Raw genomic sequence first — 12,228 nt, 5'->3', positions numbered from 1 at the left:
GACAAAACGGTATTCTTTATATATACGCTAGTGGCGATTTGTTAAATAATTTTTTTTAACCCTGCAGTTTTTTTAAGTGTTGAACTTGAATCGAGGGCGTGACATTTACATTTTACATAGACCTCAAAACTTAAATAAATACTGGTACTGCATATCTCTCAGAATAGTTGATAAATATTTTTTTTTAACTTATTTTCTTGGATCCGTTTCTGTCATGTATGTGCTGTTATTTAAATTATTTATAAATAGGAAAGAAAAACGTTAAGTTCATGGATACTTGCAATGTTTTCATACAATTGAAACAGCCTGTTATAATCATATAGTGCCCACAGTTCACTTCAACAGACCAGAATTTTATTCAATCAAAAAATAAAAAAGGGGAGATAAGAAAGCGATGAGTTATTTGGGTTTACGATACATGGCATATATTTACATACATATAACATATTAATTTATCTTCGCTTCTCCTCGTAATCTTGTGTTCCTTTTCTCATCATGGCAACAAATTCTTCATAATTGATCTTTCCGTCCTACATAAAAAAAAAACATTATTAGTAATCTTTTTGCAAATGGATTTCTTAAATAGAAGTATAGAACTACTAGATTAATATATATATATATATATATATATATAAATAAATAAAAATTAATGTAATACCTTATCAGTATCCACATCATCAATGATTTCATCTATAGTTGCTTCATCACCCATCCCATGTTGAGTCATGGCTTGTCTCAGCTCATCTCTTGTGATAAACCTGGCAAAAAAAACAAAAAAAAAAATTCACAGGATTATTATTCATGGCGTTGTTCGGAATTTATTTAATCAAGAATATTTTCACAGTTACTAACCCGCTGCTATCTTTGTCGAAGAACTGGAAGGCCTTGAACAAGTTCTCGTCTCTCTCGAGCTTATGGCGATGCATTGTCGCAGTAATGAACTCGATGTAATCAATTGATCCATCGTTATCAACATCGGCCTAGAAAACACACACACACACACACACATTTCTTACATTGCAAGCAACAACAAAAAAATAAAAATAAAAAAGGGACAAGTTTTGTGATTTGACTCACAGCGTCCATAAGTTGGTGTATTTCAGCTTCAGAGAGTTTAGAGCCAAGCCTTGTGAGGCCAGTCTTGAGTTCTTGCAATGTAATTGTTCCACTCCCGTCCGTGTCTATGCTGTTGAACGTTTGTTTCAGCCCTTGGATTTCTTCCTCTGAAAGGTTCTCTGCTATCACCTTTCCCACACAAAAAAAAAAAAGAACACAAAAATTAATAATCAGACGTATCAACCAATACGTATGAATGAGGAAAAGGAAATTAAAATCCATAGAGAAGAAGTAACTTTGAGAGCAAGTTTCTTCATCTTGTTCATAGCCCTAAACTGCTTCATTCTGGTCAGAACCGCGCTGTCGATAGGCTTATCGGAAGCCTCGCCTTCTTTCAGCCACGGATGCTCTGATTCATCAGCACACAAGCTTAAGAACACGAGAGAGAGAGAGAGAGAGAGAGAGAGAGAGAACTAACCAAGGGCATCCGAGGCGGTAATCCTTTTCTTGGGGTCAACGGTCAACATTTTCCTGATCAAGTCCTTGGCTGAGGCAGATATGGAAGGCCACGGAGCGGTTTCAAGGTCAAGTTTGGCCTCCAACACCGCTTCGAAAATCGATTTCTCCGTCTCTAACAAAACATATCCACACTTTGTCATTCTTCAACACAAATATAGGATATATATATATATATATATATATATATATATATATATATATATATATATATATGTATAGATAGATATACCTCCCCAAAAAGGAGGAACACCACTAAGAAGGATGTAGAGAATGACACCAGCGCTCCAAACATCAATCTCCTTTCCATAGTTTCTCTTCAAAACCTCAGGGGCCACGTAATACGCACTTCCCACTATGTCTCTGTACACTTTTCCTGTACATTTTTTTATTTTTGTTTTATGAATATTTTACGGCTATCCTTAAACTACAAACAAATGGGAGGATTTCACTATGTCTAGTAATTAGTTGAAATTCCATTCTTATAGTTATACTATGTCATGTAAAAATCAAGATTGATTTTTGTTTTTAATTTGATTTATCAGATAAATGAATGAATTAATTTCTGTTTGGTATGGAACCAAATTAGTCAATTGCTTGTTTTAAAATAAACAAAAATCAACAGAACATAATTGATCATAAACATATCACATCACACATCTTATGTGATGTATCACAGATTGCATTCGGAAACATTGTGGTCCATACGCTTCTTGGGACTTTTTGTTGTGTTCCTATTTCAATGATTCAAAACGTGTTTACTGGGAAGCACTAGTGCTGTACTCTCAATCTCTCTCAACTTTTTTTCTTTATTTTTTTTAATATTAAAAATCGTTGACTTGTCTTTTTCCCATTGACTCGGTCTTCATCGTTCACGAGACCAAAGTCCCTTTCAATTTTTTCATTTCAATTAATTTCTGCTGGAATAGTCTAAGTCAAAATTATAGCAACACTCTATGAGTTACGAAGCTTAGACTGTAGAGAACTAGAATCACGGTATTTAACTGACGCTCAACTTCACCCATAACAACCTATTAATTAAAATTAATTGATGAATTAAGTGACATAAATTTGAGATTACAGCGTTACCTTGTTCGATGAAGACGGAGAGTCCGAAATCCGTGGCCTTGATGGAGGAATCATCGGCGCGTGTGCTGAGCAAGAAATTCTCGGGCTTGAGGTCTCTGTGCATAACGCCCATGAAATGGCACACGTGGACAACGTTGACGATCTGAGAGAAGATTTTGGCGGCCTCTTTCTCGGAGTAGCTTCCCTTGGCGATGATTCGGTCGAAGAGCTCTCCGCCGGAGCAGAGCTCCATCACCAGATACAGCGCGTGGCGGTCCTCGTACGCGCCGCGAAACTCCACCACGTTGGGCTGCCCAGTCATGTGCTGCAGGATCTGAACCTCCCGCCTGACGTCACGGAGGTCCTTCTCCGTCGTCAGCTTCCCACGCGCGATTGACTTGCACGCGTACTGCCTCCCACTCGCCCTCTCCGTGCACAGGTACGTCACGCCGAACTGCCCTCTCCCCAGCTCCTTGTCCAGCGCGTACACCGTCGATATGTCCACGTAAGGCTTCATCAGGATGGGACCCATCTCCGCGGATTTCTGCCACGTGGATGAGGTCCACGCGGGGTTCTTCGGGGCTTGAATCGGCGGGGATTCGTCGTCGGAGGAGATTGGGATGTCATGGGAATTGGACCATTTTGAGAAGCATAAACCCATTTTCGCTTCTTCTTCTTCTTCTTCTTCTTCTTTTGTCGTTTTTGGGTTTTGTTGTGTGTGTTTAGGCGGTTGAGTTTGAGAGGTTATAATATTGTTGGCGTGGTTTGAGACTTGAGAGTAGTGAGAGAGAGAGAAGGAACATTTTGGATTGTGCTTTGCTTTACGTCGTTGGATGGTCCTTCTTAAGCATCATTCTCTTTTTGTTACGAGACGCTTTCACATTTTTCTTTCTTTTTTCCAAAACACAAGAGTATAATACAGTTTGGCACAGAATTTCCGTGTTTTTCCGTATTACTCACTCACTCGTTTCAGCCTTGCCTTTTTTGTATTTATTTCAAAAGGGGAAGGATTTTTTTATTTCTCTTTTGGATTTTTTGGAAATACTTAAGATAACGTTTTTCAATAAACTTATTCTAAAAATAGTGCGTCTAAAGTTTTTATTGTGAAAATAGTGTTTTTAAATTACGAAGAATTAATTTTTTTTATGTTTATAAAATTACTATTTTAAGCTTTCTTTAACTTAATTTGCTGTTTATATTTTTATTTATAAGAAAAATGACTTCAAATGCTTTAAATTTTTTTAAACAATCACTATTTTTAAAATATTATACTTTTAAACAATTATTTATGTAATTTTATCCTTTCCGATTTGCATTTCTATTTTTGTAATTTGTGTCGTGTGTGAATCGGGCGCATAATAGCGAAGGCCGAGTTTGAGAATTATCATAGGAAAAATTTCATAACTAACCTAAACACAAGCGTCACTTTTCATATTTTCAAAACATTTCACTAGTAATCGTTTTTCTGTTTTTTCCGAACAAATATACCCTCATGATTAATAAATTTACTCAACAATTATTGAAATCTGATCACCAATTATTGAAATTAGGTCAAAAAGTATTGAAATCTGGTTAACTGTTATTGAAATCAGTAATTGATTTTGAAATCTGATTAAAAATTATTGAAATCTGGTCAATAATTATTGAAATATGGTCAACAACTATTGGAATCCGATTTATTGTTATTGAAATATGGTTAACTGTTATTGAAATTTGGTTCACTATTATGGAAAAAGATTATTTATAAAAATTAGAAAGTTCAACGGCTAGCATTGAAAACAGTTACGAAAAAACGATTACTTTCGTCTATTTCCTCATTCTCGTACCATGGCCTAAATGATGTTGCATCTTATGTCACAAATTGGCAATCCAATTGCAAATAAGTCACATGCAAAAATTTTAGAAAGTTTTAGAGGAAGATGAAGTGATTTTTAATGAGGTATTGTAAAAATTCAGAAGTATTTGGGTAACTAATAATAAAAAGATTAAATGATGAGAGAGAGTAATTTGAAACTTGCACATGTGACACGAATGTAAATACGTGACACAAATGCAATTTTGACAATTTTGTGACACAAATGCAAAAACCTGACGAATTTGACATTGACGCAAATTTCCCCTAAATGATTGAGGTGGGAATGGATTAATTTAGCCCAACCCATCAAACAAGAGAAAATCTTTGAGAATAAAGTAATTTTCTTTATTGTATTGACTAATTGTGCTTATACTTTTGCGAAAATATAAAACTACTTATACAAAAAAAAAAAAAAAAATTGCTTATACTAGGTTGAAGCTAAATACAATCAGTTACAAGTCTTATAATCTCTCTTTGATTATATTAATAAAATTAGTTACAAACAGGCTTAAAATTTGACTAGACAACCTGGATCATATACTGAGTTATGCTCAGGTGGAATGTAGAATATCGCCTGTTTAGAAACAAAATAATTTATAAAATGTCCCAGTCGATTATCACCATCTTTGTGACAAAATATATCAATTCATCTTCCTCGTCTCAAAGAGACACTAACTCAAACCAATGGTAGAGTTTAGCCGCCATGCCTTTTCCCCTTAAATGTCGAGAATTTCTCCGTATGTACTGTTTACTTAGTCGATCGATACCTCAAAACTATCATATCATCGATTTCGATACAGAGACACCTTGATACTTTGAGTCCGATGCATGTCCTTCCGCGATTGAAAGCTATGTTTAGTCAATTTTAATAAATTATTTTAAAAAAACGAAAAAAAATATAATGACAATCAAAGGATTTTGAAAGCGAGACGAACAGAATAATGTTAATTCAATAGCGCAATTCAATTAACTAAGTTTGATTATTATTTTCACTATCGGTTCAGGATACTTGTAAAATCGTTAACTGTAGTTACACCAATAGTTACAATCAATCCTAAAACTCCAAAAACTTACGGATTAACTTTAATAGTTTGAGAATCAAGTTATTCATACTAAGAAATTCACAAATACAAATAGAATTAATGATAAAGAAGTAGAGTAAAGAAAGAACGAGAAAAAAGCAAAGATTGCTAGCCCGAATCTTTGTTTCAGTGACGAATCCTCCGAATTGAGTCACCTCTCTCCAAAACTTATCTCTGGCTTCCTTTTGCTCTTCACATCAGTCTGAGTTTTAGATCAAACTCTTGGAGTCCCTTTTTGAAAGAAACTTAATAGACTTATATTTACTTGAATTGCACTTCTAAGTTTTAACAGCTTTACCGCTATAAAACATCGTTGTATTGTGACAATTAGTGCCAATTTTCACTCATGTACCACTGGAAAGAATTTTTACCGCGATACACAAATACTTCGCTCCATTTTGCTTCATTTTCAGTGCGGCTAATCCACTTCATTCGTGTCCTTTAAACTCCAAAAAAAATAATTTCTAAGAAAATTAGGTATAACTTTCGGACAGAAAACGAATAATGTTACTAAGCAACTATTGTTTTTTAAGTGTACTGATTTTCATCATCTGAACATGATTACTCACACAAATAATGATTAAGAAATAATTTGCCGGACGGCCTGTAAGTTATACGTGCATGCATGTGTTTAAACAGTAATGTAGTTTTTATTATGAATCAAATAAGATATTGCTACGCTTTTCAGCTAAAGTAGTAATCGTGCTGATATGTAATATTTTTATAATTAATTAATTTAATTCACATCTTACTAGCTTGAGAATAATAAATAAATACAAGATTCAAGTACCGTGATGCTTCGTTTACAAGCAACAAAACAAACTGAACCAATTCATGTATCAACTTACACAGTTACACTACTACTAGGCAAATATGATATAAGAAACAACTGGTTAGAACAACGCAGTAGTCTGGTATATATGGCATCATTACCAGAAGAAAATAAATCTGACTTCATTTTCCTTTCCTTTGCTTTTCAATCAATTCAAGTCAAGCCTTAAAATAGTTTTTGCTCTATTTTATTTTCCTTTGTCCCCACCAAAGCCGATTAGTGAAGTCACTTTATTAAGACCTTGACTCGAAGTCATAGCGCTGGTCTCCACTACCTCTTCTCTCTCTCTGCACTCCCATTCCCCAGGACCAGAGCTAGATAAAAAACCTAAGCTTTAATCCCAAAAAAAAATTAAATAAATAAATTGATTTAGTATAGTAATCACGTCTAAAATTCCAAGTTTGTGTATCCATGAACAATTTTTTACTAGGCTTTTTTCCGCTAGTAGTCTTTTGAATTTTTTTCGCAGTATAGTGTAGTTCCTATTGAAAAGAAAAAAAAAATATGTATATACATATATATATATATATATATATATATATATATATATATCGAAAGAGTCTTTTTAAAAATATTAACGAGTTACTAAAGTTTGCGTTAAATCTAAAAATGCTTTAAAAAAAAGTTTGAAAAAGGGGAAAAATAAAATTATTTGCCTTTACTTTGAAAATTAGAGTCCTCTTCCATATTTTTTTTCCCCTATAAATACTTTATATTTACCGACAAAAAAAAATTACATTAAAAAAGGATATTTTTTTGAAGAAAAAAAACTTGAAACGGAACATTAATGAATGTCTATCACTAAAAAAAAAATTGAGCAAATGTATCCATTTAAATTAAAAAAAAAAAAAAAAAACTTGTATATATGTTAGTCATTTAAAATGATTAGTAAAATAGTCAAAATTTCAAAAAATTTCAACAAATTAACCAAAGTTACGTTATTTTTACAATTCGTAAATTTTTTTAAAATTTGTATAAACAATTTATGGCTATATACAAAACCTACTATTTATATAATTTGGCTATTTTACATATTTAAAAAAACTTAATAGTTTACAAACCCATTAATATCAAGAATCGACTATTAAGCAAAGCTAAGGTAACAAAATATCACGATCACGTGATAATCCCAATTCGTTCCATAACCCAAAGAAGAAGAAGAACGGTGAGGTTTATTTATTTATTTGAATGATGAATGATGTACCTTGTAACCTGGGTCTTGGCACATTTTGGGTGAATCTCATAGCCACAGTCGAGACAAAGGTAAGCCCAACCCGAGCCTTGCTCGTCGCAGTCGCAGCATATGAAAGGTCCGCCGCCATTTCCGTCGGAGACCATGCTCAGCTCGTGACGGTGACCCGAATGGAACACCGAGCTCGGGAGACTCTTGGCTTCCTCTTCCAGCTCCTTCTCCAAAATTACGATCCTGTCCTCCGTGAACGGGTAACAGCTCTCTCTGTACAGGTTTATCAGGTTCCGACCGTTGAGCGTCACCGTTTTCCCGTCCGGCCCCAAAATTACCAAACTGGGTATCACTTTCACGTCGAAGTGCTTCACCACATTCTTCACCGACTCGTCGCCGAATGGGAGCGCGGACCAGGGCATGGACGCGAAGTACGTGTCGAACGACGATTGGTCGTGGTCGCACGACACGAACACGATCTCGAAGCTTTGTTGCTCATTGGTCGTTGCTAGGGCTTCGTTGATCTTGCGGTAGATTGAGATTAGCTTGGGCGTGAAGTCAGCGCACGGAGTGCACCACTGCGCGGAGAAGTACAGCCCAACGGTTTTTCCAGCCAGCGAATCAATTCCCACCTACGAAATATCGATTCATAATCTCTGATTCTTATCATCAAAATCATATATATATATACCCCTGTGTTTGGATTAGGATGAATTAATTTAAATTGGTCGCCCTGTTTTGGAGGAGATATATTGCGTAGATTTTTAAGAATCAGCAGGATCGTCCCTCGGTTTTTTGTGTTTGAAAATGGGTTTAATAGGGTTACAAAATTTGAATTCAGTAACATAGAAGAGAGACACGTAAAAGAAAATTAGAATTCCTAGTGCACATGATTGAAAATAGACGAAATAAGAAATTCTAATTTTCTTTTACGTGTCTCCTTCTATGTCATTGAATTCAAATTCGGTAAAAACCCATTTTCAAACACAAAAAAGGAAAAAAAAAATCGGTTACTTATGTCCTAAATGTGAAATTTTCAAAATGACAATGTGGAAGGATTCGAATCATATATATGTAACTTTTTGGTGGCTTTTTCATTACACATCTTTTTAGCTAAATTATGACGCGCCATTGTGAGTTTTAATTTTATTTATTTATTTATTTGTCGATAACACGTGCATTTAATTGGAGACACAATCTTATAAGATTCACCAAATACTCGTATGACATCCTGAAAAAATCATCTACCAAAGTACCAATGACTGTCCAACCATGTTTATTTCTCAGTATACTTTCATTTGATCTTTACCAGCACAAAGAAAATATAGAGCCAAAATCAAGGAGAGACTAAATTACCTGTTTAGGCCTGGGGTGACACAAAAGAAAGTCTCTATGGGAGTTGGTTAACAAGTTGACTAAGTTCTGATTCTCGTGCCTCTCTCTCTCTTCTCCGTGCAATTGCTCCAACCTCTCTCTAGTGAAAGGAAAGGCTTGGACTCCATAACGGTGAACAAGTTCAACCCCGTCGCACAACGTTTCCTCGTACTTTTTATCGTTGGGCTGTAAAATGACTAAGCAAGGAATACCTTCCACGTCGAATCTTCGGTTCAAAGCCTTCTTTGTGTCGAGGTCAGAGAAGGGAATGGCGAGCCAAGGCATGGTTTCACGGTACGCGTTGAACGCCGCGGTGTCTTCATCGGATGACACATAAACGATCTCGAAATTTGAATCTTTAACCTTTTGCTTGAGCTGCAAGTAAAAGTCGACTAGGGCTTGGTTGAAGCTCCGGCAAGGCGGGTACCAATTGGCTGAGAAGTAGATGCCTATGATCTTCCCATCAAGAGAAGAAACTTTCACCTAATTAAGAAATTCAGTTACTGATTGTTACTATAAATGGTTATACTACTAGCAAACATATTGATTCAGGCACATAAGAATAATTGTCATCCTCAACATTCATTATTAAATAAAGGACCACTTAAAAAAAAAAAAAAAAAAAAAAAGGAATTCGTGGTGCACATACGTGGACACTTCTTTCCATCTGTTTTTTTGGTTGGAGTTGGAGAAGAGGGGTTAAAAAGCGTCACGTTCTTTGGCAAGTGAAAATGATAGATCGATTTAGGTAAACCAAAAAATAAAAAAATGAAAGGAAAAGAAATAAAATAAATTATCGACGGTTAGAATGTTGCCGCCAAATGGATTAATGGTTTAAAGGCCCAAAAAACAAAAGTTGCAAAGATCTGAACACACCTATGTATCTACACATCGAAAACGACGTGCCACCAAATCACTATTTTACAGGTGTTATGGGACACGTGTCAGGCAAATGGAATTACATATAAATAAGCGGCACGTGTCCAGCAATTGATTGGGACAGCCGGCTTGTATTGTAAAGCTTGTGACAGCTTAAACAGATCCTAATAAGTTCTCAAAGCAATTCTTCTATCAAAGTAGTGTTGAATATTCCTTCTAAAAATTGTGTTGAAAATGGAGCATCTTTAATGGTTTAGCTTAGGCTATTGCTTAGCTAAATAGTATTTTTGTCACATAGATTTTCTAGAGTTAAATAGTTAAGCAACTAGTTTAAATTAGCCAATTTGCTTAGATTTGCTTAGCTAAATCAATGCCAATATGCAAAACAATGGTTAAGCAACTAGCTAAACATTTTTGATATTTGCAAGCAAATCCCTACAATTCTTAAGCAAGAAACCATTAAAGATGGTCGCTTTGGAAAATTATTGAACTAAGACCAGGTAGTTAGATATGAATCGAGCCACGGCTTGGCATGCAATTATATGCTACTTAATTTACATGCAACGTCATACAGCTGAAAATCGTACATATATAATGCTTTGCCAGAAATGAATGCTTCATCTTTTATTTAGATCCTAATCACTTCCCCAGTTGAGAATTAAAACTACTTTTGACGTCATCGATTGATTAATCATAAGCTCTAATATTTTTCCTATGAAACTTAGGATATCTATACAACTCTGAACAACGATTATTAATTAATCGTTGCTCAAGCCACTATAATCTTCAAACTTTGAAGAACGATAACCTGACCAGCGATGTTGCATTATTTTCTACCCTCGTTTATTAAAGAGCGTCACAAATATTCAAATCTTTATATTGAATATTGATTCTACAAGGTCGGTGTGTGTGTGTGTGTGTGGATATATATAATATATGTATATATCAAATACGGACGAGTAACGACAATAATTTTATTCAACATATCTAAGCAAACAGCAGTTTTCTACAACTCTACACCAAATTTTATTTGCGAGATACTGTCTTTCAAAGGAAACACTTAATCCAACAAATACAAATACTGAATTTGAAAAAATTAGATCTAAACTCAAACTTTCTATCCAGTTTTTGAAGTACATATACACCTGGAAAAAAAAAAAAAAAAAACTAATCATGTAGCATCCATGATTAATCCTATTCGCGACGGCAAATATTTTATTCTTTTTCTTCTTTAATTTTAAAAATAAAAATAAAGCAGTACGAGTTTTCTATGGAAGAAAAACAAGGGCTGGGACCTATATGTTTCCCAAGTTCAAAAAAATTTCGATATTTAAAATAAATAAAAGAGAAATATTATTTCCATCTCAGAATATAGCAAAACACAGTCAAACAGTACTGACAGACACAACCTTATAATCACAGAGAGAGAGCGTACGGACACTAGTGCAAATAATAAACTTTAAATACTATACAATAAACATTTCTCATTAAATCTGATAATAGATGATTATTTATATATGAAGAACCTGATCGCCATTCGGAGAAAGAAGATAGTCCCGATCTTTAGAGGCCAAAAGAGACGAAAGCTTGGATATCTGAGAGTCGCCGTTGATCACTTGAGCTTCTATGGAATCCTTCTTCATCTCCTTCATCTCTCTCTCTCTCTCTCTCTAATTTGTTTCTCTCTCTAGAAACCCAAAGCTCTAGTCTCTTCGAAATCCTAAGCGAAGCTTATATTCCTTTGAAAAAAAAACCCATATTCTTTCCACATGATTACATTACATCCCAGTATAAGTAACTATGCCAAACAAACACCCCACACGTAGCATTCAGGGGTGGGAGAAAACAATCACGTACATCGAGACCACAATAACGCGAGGCGCGCCTGGCCAGTAAGATCTCACCACGTAGTTGACTCAGCATTACTGTTGGTCAATAGAGCCGAAAGAAGACCATCCACGTGTTACGTGAATTTGCGGGTTTGTTGCAGTGGCGATATGGCGTGGTCCGTGTAGTAAAGGATTTTGAATTGATGTTTGGGACAGGCAATCGAACAAAGGGACACCTGTTTCATTTTCATTTTAAATAAAATAAAAAAGAAAAATTAATAATATTCCCATTTAAAAAGGGGACATGGGAAATATAAGAGCGCTTTCTTACATACAAGCAAGTACAACTACGAGATGCAAATCTCCGATGCATTTGTCATCTGACGGTAGTTAATACACTTCTAATATGTGGACCCTACTATTCCATTTCAAATTATAAACCACTACTTTACGTTACATGTGGTACATTTGTAACAAAAAAATCAATTATGACAACGGAATATTTCACCTTGGCAATTATTTTTGATGTCTTACTCTTTTCACTATGTAAATAA

The 12,228-nt window shown here is 34.9% G+C and overlaps 2 protein-coding genes across 3 annotated transcripts; both read right to left on the bottom strand.

Annotated features, from left to right (window-relative positions):
- Nucleotides 1-332: 332 nt before the first annotated feature.
- Nucleotides 333-3,558, bottom strand: CPK29 (calcium-dependent protein kinase 29). Its single transcript, XM_089619090.1, has 8 exons — nt 2,662-3,558; nt 1,805-1,948; nt 1,535-1,687; nt 1,353-1,465; nt 1,078-1,245; nt 853-980; nt 659-758; nt 333-530 (listed from the first exon to the last, which is right to left on the bottom strand). Exons 1-8 carry the CDS (start codon nt 3,299-3,301, stop codon nt 453-455), a joined length of 1,524 nt encoding a protein of 507 aa, XP_089475216.1. The 5' UTR covers nt 3,302-3,558; the 3' UTR covers nt 333-452.
- A 2,750-nt stretch (nt 3,559-6,308) lies between these two features.
- LOC149392507 (putative nucleoredoxin 2) lies at nt 6,309-11,625 on the bottom strand. Of its 2 annotated transcripts, none has more exons than XM_089619206.1 (4): nt 11,372-11,625; nt 8,949-9,449; nt 7,614-8,224; nt 6,309-6,736 (listed from the first exon to the last, which is right to left on the bottom strand). In XM_089619206.1, exons 1-4 carry the CDS (start codon nt 11,495-11,497, stop codon nt 6,724-6,726), a joined length of 1,251 nt encoding a protein of 416 aa, XP_089475332.1. In that variant the 5' UTR covers nt 11,498-11,625; the 3' UTR covers nt 6,309-6,723. The 2 variants fall into 2 exon arrangements, with proteins under 2 accessions (XP_089475332.1, XP_089475331.1); XM_089619205.1 differs by having other exon boundaries at nt 6,309-6,741; nt 11,372-11,622.
- Nucleotides 11,626-12,228: the final 603 nt, after the last annotated feature.

The sequence above is a fragment of the Urtica dioica genome, chromosome 7, assembly GCF_054948205.1.
Source record: "Urtica dioica subsp. dioica isolate 48M chromosome 7, U.dioica_male_clone48M_v1_H2, whole genome shotgun sequence".
NCBI classification, from domain to species: Eukaryota; Viridiplantae; Streptophyta; class Magnoliopsida; order Rosales; family Urticaceae; genus Urtica; species Urtica dioica.
This window is presented reverse-complemented; position numbering and strand designations above follow the sequence as displayed.